The 24,100-nt window shown below is 38.2% G+C and overlaps 1 protein-coding gene across 21 annotated transcripts in view; it reads right to left on the bottom strand.

Annotated features, from left to right (window-relative positions):
- The window catches only part of PHLDB2 (pleckstrin homology like domain family B member 2), a 234,988-nt gene that overhangs the window by 35,442 nt on the left and 175,446 nt on the right, over positions 1–24,100 (bottom strand). For 19 of the 21 annotated variants that reach the window (XM_053565833.1, XM_053565835.1, XM_053565832.1 and 16 more), the window contains 3 exons: positions 17,814–17,957; positions 16,622–16,759; positions 6,182–6,310 (listed from right to left, as the gene is read on the bottom strand). In XM_053565833.1, coding sequence (XP_053421808.1) covers positions 6,182–6,310; positions 16,622–16,759; positions 17,814–17,957 — 411 coding nt within the window. The remainder of the gene's footprint in view (positions 1–6,181; positions 6,311–16,621; positions 16,760–17,813; positions 17,958–24,100) is intronic. The other 2 variants (XM_053565829.1, XM_053565831.1) reach the window with 1 other exon arrangement.

The following is a 24,100-nucleotide window of genomic DNA, read 5'->3' as shown; positions in this document are numbered from 1 at the left end:
GTCTTTGGAAAAATTTTCTTTCCCACAATTTTGCATATGAAATGAGATTTTAATACAGAAATTGAAGCAGTAAAAAACTGGCATCTGTACAGACTAGAGGTATCTAAGAAGGACACATGTATTCCAGATGGCACACAACACAGTCCACTGGGATGTGAGGAGAAAATATTAAACCTGCTTTACGCTTGATTGTAGATTTTTCTTTTCTTTCTTTTCTTCTCCATAAGTGTTTTCCCGTATATATACAGGTAGACTATGTACATAATTTTAAATGTATATATTTGGGCATGCATGCAATATACAGAAGAACCTCTGTAAGATGACTACCCAAGGAACTATAACAAACTGATCAACAGAGAGGTGGTCAACATAAGGAACTAGGCCTACTGTACTGCTACACACAAGTAGGGCATGTCCGGTCTATGAAATTCAGGTCAACTTAAGGAGGTGGTCAATGTAGGGGGTGGTCAATCATGGAGGTTCTACTATATATATTGTATTTATAATAATATGACTTACATATAATATATAGAGGGCATGCATGCTCAAATAATTTAATTGAAGGGATAAGCAATCAAAAACATTTGGGTATGGATTCTGGGTGATGATGATGTGTCAATGTAGGTTTAGCATTGTAACAAACATATCACTTTAGGGGGATGTTAAAAATGGGGGGGAAGAGGCTGTGCATGTGTGGGGTCAGAAGGAACATGGGCATCTCTTTATCTTCTGCTCAACTTTGCTATGAATCTAAAACTGCTCTAAAAAATAAGATCTATTACAAAAATTGGAGATTAAGGTTTTTAACCCAGCCTTCTGTGAACCCATCACAATTATATAATGTGTCTTTTTACTGGAAAGCCAAGATTACATCAGGCATTAAGGGTGACTCAAAAGGTTAAGCACCACTACTCTAAGAATAATCTTGAAGACATTTAAGGAAGATCAGAAATTGTGAAAATCAGATGGCCTGGAAAGACATTCTCCAACCTAGGAGAGACTTGAAGACAGAAATATATTCTTGCATCTACATGCACATTGTTTAGATAATTCTCCAATCTACTTTTAAAAACACACCCTCTTAACTTTGAAGCCTTTGAAACAATTATATTAAAAAATATAATTTACAGCTCAATTTACAATCGCCAAAATGTGGAAACAGCCTAAATGCCCACCAACCCAGGAATGGAATAACAAGTTGTGGTATATGTATACCAGGGAATACTATTCTGCTATTAAAAACAAATGGAGACTTTACGTCCTTCGTATTAACCTGGATGGAAGTGAAAGACATTATTCTTAGTAAAGCATCACAAGAATGGAGAAGCATGAATCCTATGTACTCAATTTTGATATGAGGACAATTAATGACAATTAAGGTTATGGGGGGGAGGAAAAGCAGAAAGAGGGATGGAGGGAGGGGGGTGGGGCCTTGGTGTGTGTTACACTTTATAGGGGCAAGACATGATTACAAGAGGGACTTTGCCTAACAATTGCAATCCGTGTAACCTGGCTTATTGTACCCTCAATGAATCCCCAACAATAAAAAAAAAAAAAATCCTCTAATACACAATAGCAATATTTTCTCCAAGTATGTGTCCTTCAGGAGACCTGTCCCTTGTCACCATTGTTTGAATAAATCTTGAAATTGACTATTAAAAAAAATATATATATATAATTTACAAATAATTTATGGCCAAAAGAGAGAGGCAGTTCGGCTATGTGTCTCACAGCTCTTCATAGCTAAAATAGCCAGGGCATTATTTAAATTGTTCAATCAAATCATTAAAGAGACCTGGATAAATAATTATATGATACATTATCTCTATATCACTATTTAGCCCCACTCCAATTCCGGTTTTTATATAAATGATAAAGTAAGCTTTTTGATAAAATAGAATGTATTTGTACCCTCTGCAATGAATTTTATTCTAGGGATGATTCATAGAAGGGCTATTAGCTACCATGTAATTATAACTGCTACAGCAATAAGACTATCACGTCCACACAGACTGTGTACTCTCAAAGCTTAAGAGCATGAAAAACACAACTTGAAAACCATATTTACCATTTAGCATTTCTTTATACATTTTGTTTGGCCAAAAAAGAATATAGTCTCAATTTTAAGTTTTTGGCTGATATTTACCAATCATTTCCAGTTTATAATTTCTAAAGGAATTAATGAATTAAAAGAACTAAAAGATAACTCAAGAGCTATGTCTATGTCTTAAAACAATATCTGCAGGGCTTTTTGGTGTTTTCTTTTTCTTTATTTTTTTTGAGACAGAGTGCCATGGACTCAGCTTACCTCAAAGCAACCTCAAACTCCCGGGTTCAAGCGATCCTCCTACCTCAGCCTCTCAAGTAGCTGGGCACCCACCATGATGCCTGGCTAATATTTCTGTTTTCAATAGAGACTGGGTCTCACTCTTATTCAGGGTGGTCTCAAACTCCTGAGCTCAAGTGATCCTCCTGCCTTGGCCTCCTAGAGTGCTAGGATGACAGGCATGAGCCAACATGCCCAGCCAATATCTGCAGTTGGAAATTACACATCAGCTATATATTTATTCATATTGCCACACACACTCAAGTTTTTAAGGTTTTCTAATTAAGCTTGTTTTGTGGCCAAAGATTACTGAGATGTAATCAGTAGACCCTTTTTGGCTTACAAGTACTCTTCATTCAAAGTGGGCATGTGGCTCACAGTACATATACTCACTGTGCTCCTCAGCTGCTTACCTCACATCTGGTTAATATGAAACATGTGCTATTTTAAGCCTACATGAAAGTCAGAGAGTCACTAATTTATTTGTAGTGAATATTTAAACCACTCCATGAAAACAACAGCACACTAGGTAGGAAAGTTAGAAATTTAGCTAAGCTCAGCACTCAGACTATGTTGATATAATCATCTAATTGAGTTATCTAAACCATTAAATTGTGTGTATATAAACTTACACTCTGAAAGAAAAACTATTTGGGAGGAAATTAAAACTTTTCAAAGATTTTAGATAAGAATAAGAATTCAGAGGATTGAATTTGGGGGCAGGAGTAGTTTAATTGAGCTCTGAATAATATATCCAGGAAGCCCAAGTCAACTTCATTATTAGTTGAATGAAAATTTTAACTACGTTTCTACTAGTTGGAAAGCTCTAAGTCCAGGCATGAAAGGAAATAATGCAGCTTCACTATAGAAAATTCTATACAATTCCTCTTTTCTTTCCAATAAGACAATTGAGAATTTATAGAGCAGAAGGTTCCATGCAGTTCTTATGTTTTCTGTTCCTAATGGAGAGACAGAAAGAAGACAGCAAACGTGGCATGGCCAGGAGGAACAGTGGTAATCACAGCTCAAAAGCAACTCTAGAAGCAAGAAATGGGGCCCAGGGTTTGCTACTTTTCACCATTTTATGCTCTGTAGAATATGGAATACATAAAAATAGAAATCACCTAGTTCAACCTCTTCATTTTATACATGAGGATACTGAGGCCCACAGAGGTTAAATAACTTGTCTCAGACTAATGGATAAACACATTGTAGAGTCAGTGATAGAAAAGGGGTATTTAGATATGGACGAAATGTTTTTTAAAAATCAAGAGGCCAAACTCAAATGTTTTCTTGAGTAAATGTCAAAAGCACAAGAAAACTGTCCTGGCCAGGTATCTGTCTCCTGCTCTTTAATGGTGGACTCTCATCTGGCAAATTAAAGTCAGCTTTGTTTTCCAAAATATTTGTATCCTCGGGACTGGGCCACGAAACCAACATCAGATGAAAACTAGGTTCTGACACTCACACAATGATTTAGATGTAAGAAGCCCAGCTGAAAGTTCATAATGCTCAAAATCATTCTACGGTCTCAGCTTACCTATTTGAGACAACATGCAGTTTAAGAAAATAATTTCCTCCTATTTATTTATTTATTTATTTTGTAGAGACAGAGTTTCACTTTATTGCCCTCGGTAGAGTGCCGTGGCGTCACACAGCTCACAGCAACCTCCAACTCCTGGGCTTAGGCGATTCTCCTGCCTCAGCCTCCCGAGTAGCTGGGACTACAGGCGCCCGCCACAAGCCCGGCTATTTTTTTGTTGCAGTTTGGCCGGGGCTGGGTTTGAACCCACCACCCTCCGTATATGGGGCCGGCACCCTGCTCACTGAGCCACAGGCACCGCCCTCCTCCTATTTATTTTTTATTTTACTTGCCACTTGATGAAGTTAGTTGCCATAAAATCAACATCATCAAGTCTAAACATTGGAGGGAAACTTTGTAATGAAGTGGTGTTTTGGTGTCTCAATTCTAAAGGGAAACGAGTTGTGATCAACAGGGAGTTGCTAGAATGAATGGACTTCTCGTGAAGTAAGTGAACGTCTTACTGATGAAGCCAAGGCACTGGTGAAGATTTATAGTGGTCTTCATCCCTAGAAAATAGAATCAGCAGACTTCTTAACATCAGGTGAACAGGAGCTACCACAAGCCAGTTATCTCTCCTGAGGAAAGGGGTTTTATGATAAGAATTTTACACTATGCTTGGACAGGAAAGGGAAGGAGTCTCTGCTTTCATTTAATGGAACAGACTGTCTACATCATTTCCTGTCTTCTTTTGTAGTCAAAATCCTTAGGACACATACATTTTTATGAGTTTTCTTAAAGAACTTGAGTCCATCTTAACCAACAGATCCTACTGGTTAATAAAATCTACCAATTTTTATTTGAGGCAATGTTTATAAAGAGAATCAACAATAAATGGATAACTAGCATAAGGGAAGAACAAAATACACAACCAGGCTGCCAACTGTAAATAAAGAGTTATGACGATCGTGTAAAATCTTTAGCAATAAGGATAGTTAACAAAGGGAAATACAAAGATCCGTTTCCCCATCTCTTCTATGAACCGCATAAACATAAATCACAAATTGAAATAATTTTAAATGCTAGTTTTTCTTCCACTCATTTCTTAATCACAAAATTTTCAGAGAACTGTGACTGAAAGATGGGAAGATTCAGCTTTCCACAATAAAGTAGAAAAAAGGGATGAAATATTATTAAAACTTTCTTTGACCCTACACTCTAAGAAAGAAATACTAAAACTGTCATACTGCAGTTCAACTTGTCTACTTTGGATATTCTGTATTAAGATGCCATACATTTAACTGTTATTTTTCATTGTCTGGTGATGCTCTCAGTGGCATCAAATATTTTTGTATTGTAGGGCATCTTAAACATTTTTAAGAGTGTGCCAATCTAATTGATCTTTCAACTTCCCATTCCCAAGAAGGTACAGACAGAATAAATGAATGGAGCTAGCCTTTCCTACTCAGGTAGAATCATAAATTACTGCTCACTTAGGACAAATGACTACTCTGTGACTCCTTTTGAGGTCCAAGACCATCAGTGACTGCTTCCCCAGGATCACAGTTTATTTGAGGAGCTGCTTAGAGGAAACAACCCAGTTGTCAAGAGGCTCTGAAATATTCACTGGCTGCTGGGCCAGTTGTGTGTGACACCATCCACATAGAAAGTCTCGCTTTCAGAAGAGAACCCGTTTGTGTTAAACCCCACCAACATTAAGGATCAGAAAACAATCTGATAAAGTTTAACTAGAAGGTCTACGCTATGTTGAGGCTTGTATGAGAAGTCACTGAGGGCATTAGCAATGCCCTGCATTTGAGTCTTGGTATTTAATTGTTGTGATGGTGCTAATGAGTTCAATATCATTAAGGAACAGGAAGAAAAAGAAAAGAAAACAATGGCTGGTGATGGAGAGGAATCAGAGAAAAGGATAATTTTTGGTCAAGAGTATAAAATAAAGCTAAAGTTGAAAAAAATCATGCAAGGGCAAATAGGACTCATGACACAGCAGGAAATGCAGGGGAAGATGTCAGTTGACTTAAATGCCACAATCGTGGTGTCTGTTAGGAATAGCTCGCTTTTGTTACTAAAAAATGACTCCAGAAATGATTTTGCATTATAAATTAGCAAAGGATTCTAATAAGCAATTCTTAACTGATTAGCATGAATAATATATACTTTCAGCATGCATGTTTCTATTTTAAAAGTATCTAATCACTAGAATTTATGCAAATTTATGCTATATGAAGTAGTAAATCATAGGTAAGTGGAACTTAATTGGTAAAAAGAAAAGAAAAAGAAAAAGAACTGGTGCATTCCTGTTTGCTACTGACCCTCTTCAGTTGTTGTTGTAACTGTTCCCTCATGGACTCAGGACAATTGTCCAGCTGGGTCTTCTGCTCGGAGTAAAGCTCCTGGAGCCTCTCTAGTTTTTCCCTTTCAGCATCAAGCTTTACCTTCTCCTGAGGTTCAGAAATCAGAAAATAGAAGAATAGAAATTACCTTCACACACAAGCAAGTGCTAGCCATCATTTCCCACGGATAACACAAACGCACACACAAATTCTAGACATTGTACGAATGTAGAAACATATCTGGTTAGTGCTAGGATAACAGGGTCTAAGCAGAAATTAAGACAAGGGGGCCCAGTTTGAGCAGCTCAAAACATGGTCCACTTCACTGGGCATTGGCAATGACTGCCCTCCTCCCCTCCCTCCTTCCTGCCACCATATCACAAAAGCAGGGGAAGCAACGGCAATATTGAGTATTGGTCAACAGCCAAAAAAGAACAAAAGAAATGCCAACCAAATTCATAATCTTACCAAGAGAACCAGACAAAGGCATTTACCTCAAGTACTGTCATAGTCCAATTGGCTCCACTGGCTAAGTAAGTTTCGGTAATAGTGAAATTTTGTTCTCAGGTCAGAGGGGACTCCAGGCACACTCCTTGATAGCCTGGGCATCTCAAACAGTTCTAAGCTATTTGGAAAACTTCAGAGCTTAAGCAATTAGAAAATGTTATTCCAGGGAGAACATCTGCGGGGCAGAGCGAGCTGGGAAAAATGCATGGCTGACAAAGCCGCAAGGGGGTTGCTTCGGGCAGTTCCTATACACCAAAATGCGACAGTGACGGGAGGTACAGACATCCCTGAAATGACAGACATAAAAGTCCATTGAAACACAGACTGTGGAAAGAAAGGAAAGGATGCTCTGGAGTCAGAGAGGAGAAGACAAAGAAGATAATACTAAATCCTTCCCAAGTCGCACATGCCAAAGTGACCCTGGGCATTCTTCAGGATGTAACAGGCACACACTCTAATGTGCTGATTCCATGGCCTTGCCATACCACCTCTTAAATCAAGAAACACATTTGAGACATGATTCTTTTTTTTTTCTAACATTCTCAGCCTAAATAAAAGTACTTTATGAAGCACTTCAACAATTTGACCCCGAGTAAGTAAAATGACCACCACCACTTTCCTTTCTTATGTTCTCTCTGTGCGAGCAGGCAGAGATAAGACTAGCTTCTATGCATACCACAGAAGAAGTTTTTTAAAGGACAAAGCTCTGAAATAGTCCTATGAAATTATCCTTACTATAATTATTTTATTTAAATGGCCACGATTTCCTTTGTAAATGTATATATGTAAATATATTTATACATATATATAAAGATGTTATTATTTAAATCTAAAACTATAGGACATCAATACCCAAGTTCATTTGAGTTTCCATTTTTTCTTAAATTTTAAAATGTAGTTTTAAACTACAAAGTTTTCTTAAAATAATTAAATCGAAAGACATAAACCTACAATTCCTACTTCCACCTATAATGATTCTACAACAACTATAACAGCCTACAAAGTAAGTTTCTTTAATCTTTAACTTAGGCACATCCATTATGCAAGAATTAGAGAAAGCAATGGTATTGTTAATAGAAAAAAGGATTCACACGTGTTAATCCATAATAAAACTGAATATACTCGTACTGGTTTGGATTTAGTCTTTAGTTTTCAGAATACTTTTTTTTTTTTTTAATTTAAAAAACCAGCAATACCTTGTCTTTTAGCCAAGAAATGTGTTCTTTGTGGGGGTCAAAGACTGCACTGTTAACAAAGCAAAATAATATTATCCCAAGAGAGTTCTAGTCTAACTATTATATCATCAGACTTTGTAGCCACTTTTGTTCTAAACCAGAAAGTCTTAAAAATATACTTCTTGTTATAATTAAATATCACATGTGTAGAGTCCTTACATTTAATGCTGTGTTTGACAGAAAATATTGACACAATATCTAATAAATATAAAAAGCCATTGGCTTAAAATACAGGTCTCAGATCTGAAGAAATAACCAAACTCTTCCTCTGATGATCTCGATTTTTTTTATTGTTAATAATACACTCAAATAGAGAACTAATAAAAAATACCTTATGTTTACATAGTGCCTTCCTTCTGAGGAGCTCAAAACGTTTCACAATTCCATACAAGGGGGCAGTGAGAAGAATTATGCAAGCAGGCACCATTAGGACTTTCTGCAGCAACTCTGTGTTTATCAGTAACGTTGTGATCAGTACCTGGGTCTCCCGGCAAAAGCTCAATGGGGCCGAAGTTAGGGCCAAGGAAGTAAAGGGAAAACATGAAAGACGGACTGGTGGCAGGTGGGCCTGGCCATATATCACAGAAGTGATGTCACTCCTGTGAGAGCCAGAAGTAGTCCAGCTTTGAGCCAGAAAGAAATTAATATTCCTCTCTTCTATTTATTGTTCAGGAAGTTTTCAAAGAAAAATTCGCTTTAGGCAAGCAGTTAATTAGAGCTGAAAGTATCACCTTCTATAGTGAAGGTAAAATAGATGGACAAATAACACAGCAGGTGAAGGTCCAGGGATTTCAAGGATTCTTGCTTTTTACATGTAAAGATTAAAATTGGGTGTTATTCCCATCCTCCAGATTTACGCTGGCAAACTCACCTCTTCTGACTACCGTAGGAGGGGTGATACTTTTCAAATATCCAATTGGCAGAGACTATGACTTTTTTTAAAAAATTCATAAATCTGTATTTTCAGGAAATAAAATGCATTTATAATAAATTTAACAGATTTATTTTGTTGAAAAACTAAGAGTACAAGGAATTGGAACACTCCAGGAAAATCTCCAGAGGCATTTATAAAACCAGAAGCCAAATGAGATTTTCAGAGAGACAATTGCTTCCGTCAGCACTGTTCACACTTTGATTTGTCTTTTCTAGATGCACTTGCAAAATCCAGCTGGGTCACAAATTGTTTGTCAGATTCTGCAATGACTGATGTTCCTACAGTTCCATACTCATATATGGCCAAAGGTGAGTTATTCATAGAAAAATTAAGGTAGAAATCAGGGCATAAAGTTGGGCCGCTATTTGCTCCCATAGTGAGCTGATTGCTCATTCATTCGATACAGATGAAAAGCGGGCTAGGGAAGAGGAAAGTGCAAACTTGATCACTGTCGTCATGTAGTGCATTAGAATAACCTGGGTGAGCTTTTAAATACAACACTTCCCAGGTCCCAATTCAGCCACAAATCCAGGGGCATAAGCCCCAGTAACAAGCATTTTGAAAGCCTCTCTAAGTTTTCTGCTATTCAGCCAGGTTAAGAACTACAGACTTAGCCATCCAGGATTATGTGAGAGTAAAAGGCAATTAAGTACAATTGATTTTCCTAATGAAGATACAGGACATTAATACAGGATCCACCAAAAAATGTTCTTAAAATACTTCTTAGTAAAAGTGCCTCTCTTACAAATAATGTCCCAACTGTAAAATTTTTACATTCAAATTAAATGCCTCAAGTAAATCAAACAAAACTATGATATATGTGAATAGCCAACATTCATTTCAAAAGGGATGATGCATTTCAAGTTCAGATGCAAAATGCCTATCTTCTCATCATACAAATAATCAAGAGCATTTACATATAATTTGAACTTGTACACAGGTTACCAATAATCTTGAACGATTTTAAAAATTCATAGCATATTATAGGACTACTTCTTTTATAGACCTGGTGGTTAGAACACTGTAATTTAAGTTTTCTCTCTTCTAAGTTGTATTCTGGACAGAAGAAACTGACATTTAACTTGCTGGCTCTATTTGAATTTCTATATTACATAGACAATTCTTGAATACTAATGAAAAAATCATTTTACCATATCTAAATGTACAATACTGAACAGACATATAGATAGTTCAAGGTTTTCCTTAAAAGATGCCTAATTTATTAGCTTGTAGGTCTGCCAGATAAACAGAGGACAGCCAGTTAACCTTCAGTTTCAGAAAAACAACAAACAATTTTTTAATATAAGACTCAAATACTGCATGGGACATAATTACACTTAAAAAATTATTCTTCCTGGCTACAAAATGTCACAATATATCTGTGTTAACATACAAAATAAATGTCCTAAAAAGGATGGTTTGAGCTTTAGGATGACAATCTGAAATTCAAATGTAACTGACCTTCCTTTAGATTTTTAGTTGCTAAATCTGGCAACCCTATGAGCTTAATAAAGGATGTTCTAGAAAGTAAAGATCCTTAGTGTGTGTCACACTTTATGGGGGCAAGACATGATTGCAAGAGGGACTTTACCTAACAATTGCAATCAGTGTAACTGGCTTATTGTACCCTCAACGAATCCCCAACAATAAAAAAAAAAAAAAAAAAAAAGAAAGTAAAGATCCATTTTTACAATTTCCAAACTGTTTAACACAGAACCCAGAACATTCCATTCTAGGCACTTGGATTACATTTCGTAAAGCAGTGGGTAAGGTCTGGAACTGATGCGGTGATGTGTTGAAGTTCACAATCCCTAAGCCATCATTTTATACACCCTGGGACTCCCTCTCTTTCCAGTTCCCAAACCCTGAGGTGTTGTTTGGTAGCTAGGCATTTTGATAGGTTCATAGATTAGGCAACGATTTTAGACCCATAAACATTTATGTGAAATTCTTTTTTCTTTTAACAGCTTTCCTGAACTATAATTGCTAATATAAAAAGAACTGTATATGTTTAAATGTTCATTTTGATGGGTGTGGATGTCTGCATACATCCATGATACTATTTAAGCCCAGAAATGTTTCCAATTTTAACGTATTCTGAATTTAATAGAGGTAACAGAGATAATATAACATATATTATATGGCATTTCCAGCAATGTCTGGGGCAATACTGTCTAATCAAACATGCTACACTTATGAATATTCAAGTTCAAAAAAGGACTTTCTTTCCCCCCACAAAACTTTTCAGATTTTGGAATTGCAGGAGAAAGATTATGGACCTGTGTCAACAAATGGTGATTGTTAAGAACCCATTCTTTGCCTCTAATGAGGAACATACTTATGTTTCTTTCTTAGAATTTTTGGGGGGAGGTCTTTGACATTTTAATTACAGAAATGATGGATGTTTATTGTAAAAAAAAAAAATTAGAAAATCAGAACACTAAGAACTTACATAATCAAACAACCACCAGAAAAAATAACCTCTATCTGGAATCCTATTGATTTAAATCCCCAAATCCCACTACATAGTTCCACTTCCTCTAACCAGGGAGCTAACTTTGAAATGTAAGAAAGAGGCACGGGAAGGGCTGGTCTCCTCTGAACACTGACTGTGACTTGGCAAATGCTCTGCACTCAGGAGGCATTAACACTTTGACCGAAGAATTTTGGGCCAGGCTCACTGTCTTCCCCTGGATCTGAAGGAAGGATGGGGAGGAAGTAACAGTACTTGTCAAGATAATAATGGGAGAAAAGGGTTAACCATTTAATATGTGATCACATAAGCTTACTGTAGAAAAATTAGGAAGTCAGGTAATCTAGATTTCACTCAGGAACATGTGGAATGACACAAAGTGATTTAAGCTTCAGTTCAAACCTTTTAAGCACAGTGTGCTTAAGTGTTTTTAACTGTGCAAGCTAAGATGGCTACAATATGTCATATATCTGTATGAATACACAAAATAATTGTCTGTAAAAGGATGGTTTGAGCTTTAGGATAACCATCTGGATAATGGAAAGATTCTTCAACAAGACTACAGGATCAGAACCTTTCCTTCACCACTTTACTTAATTTTGGTACAAATGACCTGATTTTTGTATGCCAGGAAGCACAGATGATAAATAATCCAAAAATACAGTTGAAAAACTATATTTAATTTTGAATCTTTAATGTGGTTAGAAGTAAGGACAAAAAGAAAATATGCACGTACACATCCACATTCTCTCAATCAGGCATGGTCTTGGAGTGGAGATGGGGAGTGAGAGGGAATGGAAGCCAGTGCCATAGCCAGGCCTGTGCCAAACTGGATTTCACCAAGCCTCTCCTTTCACTGGCTGCAAGAAAATATAATGGTCTCTTTGCTCACTGCTTCGCCAAATGAATATCCCCTCTGGTTTACCTTCAAATAAGCATCTAGCTCACAGTGACGTGGAAACAGGCTTATGGATGGATGTTCTCAACGTGGTTCCCCTAAGGGTAGGAAAAGCCCAGCCCAGGGAAACTTCTATAAAACTGTTTAATATATTATAATAAAAGAAATTATCTATATTTTGTGTATGTAATTATGTATATAGTGTATATATTTTCTATGGTAACATATACTAAATGGTAATCACGGATCTCGTATGCTAATTTATATTAAATATGTAAAATAAAATGATAGTTCCACAATTGGCTAAGAGAAGTAATATCAAAGACCTGGTACTAATATTCCAGATCCCAGAAAACAATGTCAATAATTTCATATCAATATTAGAATTTCAAAGTGTTATTAAACCCTCTCCTGTGGCTCTTGTCTCCAAAAGTCTAGGGCCAGGCTTACAGGATGTACTATCGACATCTGAATGGGAGCTTGCCCAACAGGGATATCTTTTCAGGTTTTGCTTTTCTCATTCCACAGTTTATATCTGACCACAGCAACAGGTGTATGGAAAAGGAAACGTGATCCAAAAGGCAAAAGCCACTTCCTCCTTCTGTCTTACGCGCTGGCTTGACTGGCAGTGTGATTTTAGGCCCAGTGGCATGTGCACTTGGGCAGTTGGGCCCAGCTGTCCTGAAACTTGGCTGCGTGTACCTCTTTAGCAGGTGCTTGGCTCAGTGTTCCACTAAGGCCGAGCCTGGAGTGGCTGTTAGCAGGAGAATCCAAGGACAATATTCCCAAAGCACACTAGCAGTACTTTGGCACCTACTATGGGTTGGATACACAATGGATCACAGTGCCTGCCTCTAGTTCACACGCTAGAGAGGAAAATAAATATCTAGGAAGCCCCAAACAAATATAAATTATAAATGCGAGATGTAAAGGACTAAAAGAACAACAGGGAAACCCTAATCAACAGGAAAGGTCTGGGAGGGCTTTTCTGAACAGCTGGCACTCAACTCAAGCCCTAAAAGACAGAACCAGCAAAACACAAAATATGGACAAGGGAATTCCAAGCAGGGGAAACAGTATCTGCCAAGGACAGCATGGGGGCATGGATCTTTTAATAAATAGGAAGGAAGGCCACCGTGAGAGTGCTGTGAAGAATGGGAGGACAGTGAGGGATCCCAGAAAGGAATTTAGACTTACAAAAATGCCGTGGGACACAACCAGAGCGATGTAGTTTTAATTTTTTTTAATTACATTGAATGCAGTGGAAGAGAATGAATAGAAAGGAAGCAAGTGGAAATGGAACTAAAGAAGAGATTTTGATAGTTTAGAAGAGAATGCAGAGATGTTGAAGTCATGGAGAAATAATTTGGTAATCAATCAGGTGTGGGGATGAGGGATAAGGAAGTGTCGAGATCAATTTCCAGGTTTCTGCTTAAACATATAGGAGATGCAATTTACTGGGTTAGGGAAGCTGGAGGATTGGGGGCAGGGGCGGTGGTGGAAGGCAAGTATAAGAATAAGATCTAGTATTCAGTTATGGGTGTGTTCAGTTGGAAATACCTGTGAAATATCTGAGTGAAGACGTCAGGTAGGCTCCGGGATATAAGTCAGAGTTCAGAAAAGGGCTGTGGGCTGGAGACAAACCTGTAATAGTCACCAGCATGTACAAGGTATTTAAAGTCATGGCTACAAAATAATGTGAGGATACAAGAGAACTGGCTTCAGATGAGAGGAAAAGAATCAAAGAGATATAAGGAACAGAGGGAAAACCAGAAGAGTGTGGTGCATGGAGACAGCCACAAGGGGAGGAGGGAGAAAGTGCGAAGGCAATGAGTTGTATCAAATGCTGCTCAGAAGGATAGAAAAGCCCCGGTGAGCTGGGCAGCAACTGTAACGGGAGCAAATGTGATGGAGCAGGGCAGGTCTAAGCCAACTGGAATAGGAAGAACGGTTAACCAAGAAATGAGGAAGAAGAGACACGCGTGCCTAGAAAATTGGAAAGTTTAGCTGTGATAAAGAGAAGAGTGAAGAGGTAGTAGCTTATGCTAAAATAAGAAAGTAGTAGTTTGTTTTTAAATAATAATGTGGGCTGCTGGCAGTATGGGCCCCGTAAAGAGGGAGAAATTGACAGGGGGAAGACAGTGCATGCAGGAAGATTGAAGACATTCAGAAGGTGGGATGGGATGACACGCTGAGCACATTCAAAGGGACTGGTCTTTGGGGAGCAGAAAGAACGCTTAGTCGTGTGAGGACAGGGTGCTTCTAATTTCTCAGCGGAGCAGGAGGTGACAGCATCTCTGACCCAGAGGGAGGAAAGTGGGCCAGATGGTTGAAAAGAGTGAAGGTATAAAAGAGCTGTGTCATAAAAGAGTAGGACAAGTTTATATTTGAGAAACACAATAATGCTTCCAAGCAGAGTCAAGTCACAATTTGACTTCAGTTGTTAAAAATACGCAGGTACATCATCTTGCCCAGTGTTCATTCCACTTCCCTCACCCTATTCTGGAGTTCCTCACCCAAAGCCAGTGTCTGACTGTTTTTTTATAAAAAGTGATGACAGATGATAATTCCACCTTCCAAGACCCAACTAATCCCCTGACAGCTGCATGGGCCGGTCCTATGCTGTAAGCCCCTCCAGTCCCCTCTCCTGTGCATAACTTCTGTCAAGCCACCAAAACAATAATAGGAAGGATGCAGATGGTTTCTGTGCCTGGCTCTGCCCATGTTCCTGGAGATCTGCTTCTGCCTTAGGTCCACAGAATACAACACAGCTTTCCCTGGAGAGTGACATCTAGCAGTGGCTCAATATGTTTCATTTTTGCACAGAATCTGATGCTATGAGAGATAGACAGATAGGATATGCAGTCCAAGCCATGTGTGAGCCACACAAAAATAAATAACTTCATGAGTGAGGAAAGCAGAAGGGCTTACAGGGAACATGATACCCCATTCCTGTGTCCCACAAGTTTTCCAATAACATGAAATAGTAATAAAATTACTATAGGATCACTTCACTTAATTAGTACTTACTTAACAGTAAAATACTCCTAAGTACCCAAACAAGACGTGTAATGTCTCCAACTACGGCTTCCTGTGTCAGTGCAGAATCTGTGACAAGCATATACCACTAGCTGAATGCTCCTCACTGCAGATGTAGTAAATTCTTTGACTGGTTTTTTTGAACTTCAAAAGAAAAATATACCCATGACTCAAATAGGTTCTTTACTATTTAAAAGTCTAGAGGTAGAATGAGCCTATGTAACACTTAAGATGAAAAAGCTGTGCCGTTTGATTTTAACATGGAGGCAGCCAAAAAAAATCAATGTGTAGCTTTTAATCTGACTTCCACTTCTGACATTATCATTTTGAGCTCATTCTCTGGCACCAAGATCAAATGCCCTTATTTATAGGTCTCACACAAATAAAAGCCTAAAAAGGAAGTCACATTCAGCAGAAATTCTTTCCACACATTATCCCTAGAACTTACCCAAACTAAAATTTTTTCTTTTCCTCGGCTTAGTGGAGAACATGATAAGTAGGGAAAAATACGTTCAAACGTATTAGCTTTTTTTCTCCCCCTAAGTCATAATTTAAATTTTAGTTTTAGGCTTAATTCAATGCAAGTTAGGATAGAAGAAAAATGCATAATATTTCCTGGAAGGAAAAAAAAACCCACATAAACAGACAAATCAAAAATCCAACTAACACCCTGAATTCTAAAATGTACAAGTAATTTTTTAATACTCTCCCTGGTAGATATTACCTAACATTCAGGTTGTGGCCTAAGCGGAACTGTGTTTCACAGATAGTTTTACTTGGCAGCGTGTGAGGACCCTTCAGAAACTTTAGCACACTTTTCAAAGAGCAGAGCACTTGCATTTGAAGATAGCAGCAAGGCAAGGCAGGTGAGACGAATGGTTTCCATTCATCTTTTTAATAAACAGAAAAATGACAAGAAACAAGGCAATCCTATTTAAATATGCTTAAGCCATCCCTACAGGGCACCAGTGGGAAGGGAGTTCAGCATACTAAAAACATTCTTTAAAAAGCAGTGGAATCAGAAGAACAGAAAGGCCAATGGAAAACAAAACAAAACAACTCACTCATCTCAAGTAGGATGAGGTGCTATGAATACCAGCTTGTAAATTAAATGGGCTCTGCTTTCTCAGCACCAACTGCCCTGTACCTGGCAGTTCTCAGCTGGTGACAATGTATACAATCTTCAGACTTTTCTCTAGTGCCACTATTTCCAGGAACATAACATACAAATCTAAAGCCACGGTAATTCCATGTAACATTTAAATTCAATCAACTGGGACCACCACCTACCACTTTGCCCCTAAAAATCGCATTCAAATATAATTTTCTTTACCTTGGTCTTTTCACCAACAATGTTCTTTTCCAGTTCTGCTATTTTCCGGTTTAGATGATCCAAAATCTCCTTCTCCTTCATAAGTTCAGTTGTTTCAGATTTCTGTTCTCCGTCCAAAAGAGCACATTCCATATCCAACTAAGGGCACAAAACAAAGCTCAGAGACATTCTCGACTGCCCACTTTAGAGATGCATTTGTAACAGCTACAAATTTCCCAAAGTACTACTGTATCAGCCAGAGTATGGGGCCTGGAGAACACGCAGGCCGCCCATGTGAGAGTCAGGATCCCTGTGTAAGAAAGCTAGCATATATTTGCAAAAAGAAAAAATTGCCAATAAAAACCTATTTATCATGTAACTTTCTACTATATCCCCTTGTCTGCTTACTTTTCAAGAATATTCTGCCTGTTTTCTTAGGTCCAGGCTCAAGCACAAACCAATTCAGGAGCAGCACGTCTTTCTATCTCTGTCCCTAGAGCATGAGAAGTGAAAGTTACCCCTGTGCAGCCAGTGAGTTCTACATTCCTAACGATGGCAGCAGGAGGGGCTTCAGGGTCTGCGCGCAAGACAGCAGGTGAGCCCCTTACCGGACTATCTGCACCATCTGTGAAGACAGATGTACAAATCTCCCCTAGACAGAATTATGGGCCCCTTCTTTGTCCTCAGCAATAATATAAAAATTGCCACTTTCTTCTGTTACAATTATAAAATATGTGTTTGTCTGGCTTGCAAACCTCTAGAAAGCTGAGTCTATGTTTGATTCATGTGTGGAGTCCCCCAGGGTGCCAACATGATATGCAACGGTAGGCATGCTCAGAAAACGTTTGCTAGATTTGGGCTTGAACACCTAAATACAAAGCTGACAGATCCCATGGCAGGTCAGAAAGCGCACACTAGTGAAAACAGCATCTGGCTATGCATAAAATACATTCAAGATAGCTCAATGTGTTTATCTCATCTGGTTTTAGAAAAAGAAAGGAAAAAGAATGTTCGAAAGGGGGATTTTACTGTACATGTGGAACCACTGGACAAATGTCTGCTCATGTTGACTTCCACGTATTTGACCTCCAAATCCTATGTAGCATTATTAATGGGCTTTTGAGCATTTAAATGCCTCAAAGGTAGCATTATTTTTCAGCTAAAAGAAATAAAGAAAAAAGGGACAGGGTAAAAGTGAACTCGTGGTTTATACCTCTCTGGAAGACTCATCCATCTGGTCATTTATATCTTTGATTTTTTGTTCAAGTTCCTCAAGGTTGTTGAGAATTACTATCCGGGTATCTTCCATTGCAGCCATCTCCTGAGCCCTCTGTTCTTCACTTATACCCTCGGGGGTCTGCAATTAATCAGAAATGGGTTATTCACACTTCAATTCTAGAATTTCTAAACTTGACTTATAAACCAGCCTCAAGTCTAGTGTTTCCCAGTCTCCATTTAGGGCAAGGGAATCTGTGGCCTTGGGGCTACATGTGGCCTTCTGGACCCTTAAGTGTGGGCTTTTGATGAATCCAAATTTTATCATACAAATCCATTTACTAAGGGGATTTGTTTGGTAAAGTTTGGATTTGGTTGAGGGGCTGCACTTGGGGATCTTGAAGGCCACGTGTGGCTTTGATTCCACAGGTTCCCGACAAGATCATGTCATCCTCAGCAGTTAGGTTCTTCAGTAAGCTCATATAAACCAACTTCAATTCACAAATTCATATCTTTTTGGAGCTAAAAGAATTAAGATGTTATGCAGATAAGGAAGCTGTGGCATTTAGAGATTGAAGTGACTTCTCCATGGTTAAAGGGAAAGTTCAGCACAGCAGAGAACTAGAACTGAAATGGGACTTCCGACATCTTCCTTGGTAATCTCCTGGGCATGCTGCTACCTTCCTTACAAGCCCCATGTTCTCTTCTATCTCCCACATGAGAACATCTACGAAAGTCTCTTTAATCTCCAGCCATACTACTGGGTCCCACTGCTAAAGTCATCTGCAAATAAGCACTCAGGTCTGTTTCCTTCCTGGCACACGGGGGAAAAGCAAGAGCACATCTCTTTGGAGCCCCACAGAATGATGTAAAACCAGACACTCAATAGTAAGTTAATTGACAATTCCCTTTTTGTGTGAGTGCACTATTTATTGTCTTTGTTCTATGGACCTTCCTCCTATAAAATGTTTAAGACACTACCTAAAATAGGACACTGGCCACCATTCATAAAACTATTTCATGGAAAAACTGAGTTCCTTGGCAAGGAATGAGAAAGTCAAGAAACAAATTGAGAGAGGGTTGCTTACACTCCTGAACAGAGTTGATGGCACATGCCCAGGGAAGGAAAGAACATTGTAGGTCATACACACAGCCGAATGTGATTGTCTATTGTTCAAGAAGAGAAGGTAGAAAATTGAAAATAGCCTCTTCTTGCAGAATTTCTGGTTAGTTATTTTGGTATCACCCGTTAGAGTCTTTCTGAAAGGCAGGGGATGCCAGTATGGCTATATTATTTATTTAATTTTTATCTCCCTTTGGAAAAGAAGTGATCTTTTGGGTCAGTAAGTCAATAATTGTACAATTTCACAATTAAAAATTAAAAACAGCCAACCAGTTGAGTAATTAGTGACAATTACTCATTAATTGTTGAAAATAATGTTCAAATTAACACCTCCAAATTTAAAATTTAGTATACCTCACTAGGTTCATTTAATATGTTTAACAATCCTCATAATAACTTTAAGAAGATATTGAATGTGATATATTCTGTATTCTTTATTCATATTCTTTCTTTCTTTCTTTATTTTTAAAAATTTTTTAGAGACAGAGTCTCGGTTTATTGCCCTTGTTAGAGTGCTGTGGCATCACAGCAACCTCCAACTCCTGGGCTTAGGTGATTCTCTTGCCCCAGCCTCCCTAATAGCTGGGACTATAGGTGCTCACCACAACATTTGGCTATTTTTTGTTGCATTTTGGCCAGAGCCGGGTTTGAACCCGCATCCTCAGTGTATGGGGCCAGTGCCCTACCCACTGAGCCACAGGCACTGCCCTCTTGCTTTATTTATTTATTAAAAGAAGTCATGACATGTTCACATAGTCTTTATTCTATAGCCTATTGGGCAGCTGCTTAATGAGATTGCTACTTAATTGGGAATTTAGCATCTCAAACTGGTTAGAACAAGGTACACAGGTCTTCCAAGCTCTGACATTTACTTTTTTCATTGTCATCTTAAATCCGATATCTTATCAACTAATGAAACAACTGCTAACCTTTTTAATCACAGACATTAAAGCTCATTGTCTAAATACTTAGGTGCCTCTTTTAGGCTGTGGGGAATGCCTGTGACACTGAATGGCATTCCAGAATCACCAAGAAGTAATCCTAGCAGGAAAGCCTCACGAAGGCCAGTATCCTGTTGGGTCAAGATAACATATTAGGTTTCTACACCCAAAGTGGTTTAAAAATATCTCCCTCACAGGTGGAAGCAAAGCATTAAAAACAAAACAACTGAACAACCTGCGTAACTGTGAGCAATAGGGAGTGAAAATTCTTAATAGAGGGAATTAAAAGTTTCAGTGTAAGTCAAGTTTTTAGAAAGTTTATCACAATATGCATATTTAATATAGACAACTTAAGAGGTGGTTTATAGAAATAAACGCCATCTAAGAAATGTTAGTACTTTAAAAAGAGTTATTTGTAAGAAGCAAAATCTTCCATTCTAAAATGGAATGTGTTGTGATAGAACGGAGAGAGGATATTGTAATCTCATTTATCGACCAAATAAACAAAAACGATAGCGAGCCATGATGTAGTAGTCACTAAATAGGAGAAATTTGCAACATATACCCTTTATTTTAATATCTCTGGGATTTTTTTTTATAGTAATGCAAAGGAATCCACTTTCAGGGTAACATGTTTTAATAAGCACTTTACACACCTATATGCATCCTCTACTATGCCATCTTTGAGGTGACCCCCACAGAAGACAGGAGAGAGGTGTTAAAATATGTCTGTCTTCAAAAAGTTATCAATGAAAAGCTCATTCCTTGGCACCTCTCATCCTCCTGTCTGCACTCTAGCTAAGCCGCTGTGTGGTAACCCAGGTGTTTGATGTTACCACATGGCTCCTGGTGTTTCCTGCCTCTATCCCTTACAACACCTCTTAGTGGTGCCCTGAGTTTTGGAGTTCTTCTATTCTCCCAAGAACATATCTGAGCAATTAACATGATCTGCCACAATCTGCTTGTTTACAAACCAATAGCTTTTCACAGCCCTCTCTAGTAGAGAACTCATTTCCCAAAAGACACTCTTTAGAGAGAGCGCACAGCTCAACATTGTTAACAAAAGATCGGCAGATCTTCATAAAGGAAGAAATGTGAAAAACTTTTTTTTTTTTATTAAATCATAGCTGTGTACACTGATATATTCATGGGGCATCATTCACTAGCTTCACAGACCATTTACCAAGTTTCACATATACCCTTGTAAGATGCACCGCTGGTGTAATCCCACCAATCCCCTTCCCTCTACCCACCTCCCCCCTCCCTCCCCTCCATTTCCCCCTTCCCCCTATTCTTAGGTTGTAACTCAGTTATAGCTTTCATGTGAAAACCCTAAATTAGTTTCATAGTAGGGCTGAGTACATTGGGTACTTTTTCTTCCATTCTTGAGATACTTTACTAAGAAGAATATGTTCCAGCTCCATCCATGTAAACATGAAAGAGGTAAAGTCTCCATCTTTCTTTAAGAAATGTGAAAAACTTTAAGATCAAAAGGAAGCCAAGGACTTCTAAAGAAGCACAATGGCTGATGACAATAGGTAAAATTTTCAAATGAGGGGCAATTTATTTTTTATTTTTTTTATTTTTGCAGTTTTGGGCCAGGGCTGGGTTTGAACCCACCACCTCCGGCATATGGGGCCGGCGCCCTACTCCTTGAGCCATAGGTCCCACCCTGCCTGAACAATTTTAACTGTTGATTGCTCCTGGCCTCCTTCTCCTTCCCATCCTAGTTTCTACCAAGTACAACTCTCTGGCCATAGAGATGGATGTTTTATTCGGAATTACTCTGTACTGAGAATTAGTAAGGTAAACATAGTCATCAGAACAAAGACAGGATTGATGTCCAAAATGTATTTAATAATCCAGAGTCCTGATGTACAACAGGAGAACTCAGCAGATATTTAAGGACTTCTGACCAGAAACATTTATTGTAAAAGTTTTGTTGCTGCCAAACAAGTAAAAAATAAAACAAAAACAAAAACAAAAAAATCCCTCCAAAACATGCAACATAAAAACTCCCTGACATATGCTGACTTTTCTTTTTTCTTTTTTCTTTCTTTTTTTGGATTTTTAAAAAATTAAATCAAATTAATATGAGGGTACAATTTTTAGGTGACATTGTTCTCATTTCCAGAGTAAAGTTCCACTTCCAGGGTAAAGCTCCTGTCCTCCTCTTACAGCAAAAGATTAACTAAAAAATCTCACAGTTGAACTTAAGGGCAAGAGTTAATTAATAAATTAATCTTACTTATTCCTAAATAAATAAATCTACCTTGTGATTATGGAACCTGAGTTTTCCTCCTATTTTTGGTGTTCTAATTCTAGTCCTAATTCAAATTTATATCTTTTATTATAAGCTCCTTCAAATCCTTGTTATAAAGATATGTGGGGACTGGGCAGGGTGGCTTATGTCTATAATCCTTGCAGTCTGGGAAGCTGAGGTAGGAAGATCCCTTGAGCTCAGAATTTGGAGACCAGCCTAACTAAAAGTGAGACTCTGTTTCTACTAAAAATAGAAAAAATAGCCAGGCATGGTCGTATACACCTGTAGTCCCAGTTACTCAGGAGGCTGAGGCTGAGGCAGGGAGATCTCTTGAGCCCAGGAGTTTGAGGCTGCAGCGATATCATCAGTCACCACGCTCTAGCCAGGCAACAAAGCAAGACTCTCTCAAAAAAAGAAAAAGAAGGAGGGGTGATGCCTGTGGCTCAAAGGAGTAGGGTGCCAGCCCCATATGCCAGAGGTGGCAGATTCAAGCCCAGCCCTGGCCAAAAACTGAAAAAATAAAATAAAAAATAAAAAAAAAGGAGAAGAGAAAAAAAAGAAGGGAAGGAAGAGAGGGAAGGGGACAAGAGAAAAAAGGAGGGGGATTTTTTATTTTAATTCTTGTAGAAAAAAAATTCTTATGTTAAAAGGCAGGAGAATCCTATGAGCTTAGAGTTCCAGATCAGTCTGAACAAGAGTAAGACCTCATCTCTACCGCTGGGCACTGTAGCGGGCACCTATAGTCCCAGATACTCAGGAGGCTGAGGAAGGAGATCATTTGAACACAAGAATTTGAGGTTGCTGTGAGCTAGGCTAATGCTATGGCACTCTAGCCTGGGTAATACAGTGAGACTGTATCTCAAACAAACAAACAAAACACTAAGAGATTTTCCTCAAACTCCGTTTAAGAAATCCTCACATTCGGAAGACATTTTGTAAACCAATGTACAACTAGAAGACTAAGTAATACATAATTATGACTTAAAATAAATCTTAATGTCCTCTACGTCCTCCAAATGTCATAAAGTCAAAGAAAAGATGATTCATCATAAAAGGCTAATATTCTTACCACAAACAGCTCTTCCTGTTAGCAAAAAACAAGACAAATAAAATAATTACAAATGAGCGAAGAACATGAATAAGTGTGTCAAAATCACAAATTAACAACTAAAAATATGAAAAGATACCCAACTTCATGCATAATTAAAGAAAAGCAAGTAAAAGACCCACCAATTTCACAAATTAGAAAATTCCGATAATGTGAAACCTTGGCAAGCATCTGGAGAAAACTCCAGGCAACATGAAGAACCAGTCCAGAACAACCCCGCCAAGGGACCATGAGGTAGCTACTGCAGAGGATTCCACCTATACAGAAATGTTAGGAATGACAGAAAGGGAATTTAGAATGCACATGTTGAAAACAATGAAAGAAATGATGGAAACAATGAAGGAAACTGCTAATAAAGTGGAAAATAACCAAAAGGAAATCCAAAAACAGAATCAAATCAGAGATGAACGATATGAAGAATACAAAAAGGATATAGCAGACCTGAAGGAACTGAAACAGTCAATTAGGGAACTTAAAGATGCAATGGAAAGTATCAGCAACAGGTTAGACCATGCAGAAGAAAGAATTTCAGAGGTAGAAGACAAAGTTTTTGAGATAACTCAGATAGTAAAAGAGGCAGAAAAGAAGAGAGAGAAAGCAGAACATTCACTGTCAGAATTATGGGACTTTATGAAGCGTTCCAACATACGAGTTATAGGAATTCCAGAAGGGGAAGAAGAATGCCCCAGAGGAATGGAAGCCATACTAGAGCACATTATACAAGAAAATTTCCCAAATATCACCAAAGATTCTGACACACTGCTTTCAGAGGGCTATCGGACCCCAGGTCGCCTCAACTCTAACCGAGCTTCTCCAAGACACATTGTGATGAACCTGTCCAAAGTCAAGA

This window comes from Nycticebus coucang, chromosome 16 (genome assembly GCF_027406575.1).
Source record: "Nycticebus coucang isolate mNycCou1 chromosome 16, mNycCou1.pri, whole genome shotgun sequence".
Taxonomy (NCBI): Eukaryota; Metazoa; Chordata; class Mammalia; order Primates; family Lorisidae; genus Nycticebus; species Nycticebus coucang.
Note: the sequence above shows the minus strand (reverse complement) of the source record. Positions and strands in the feature narration are given on the sequence as shown.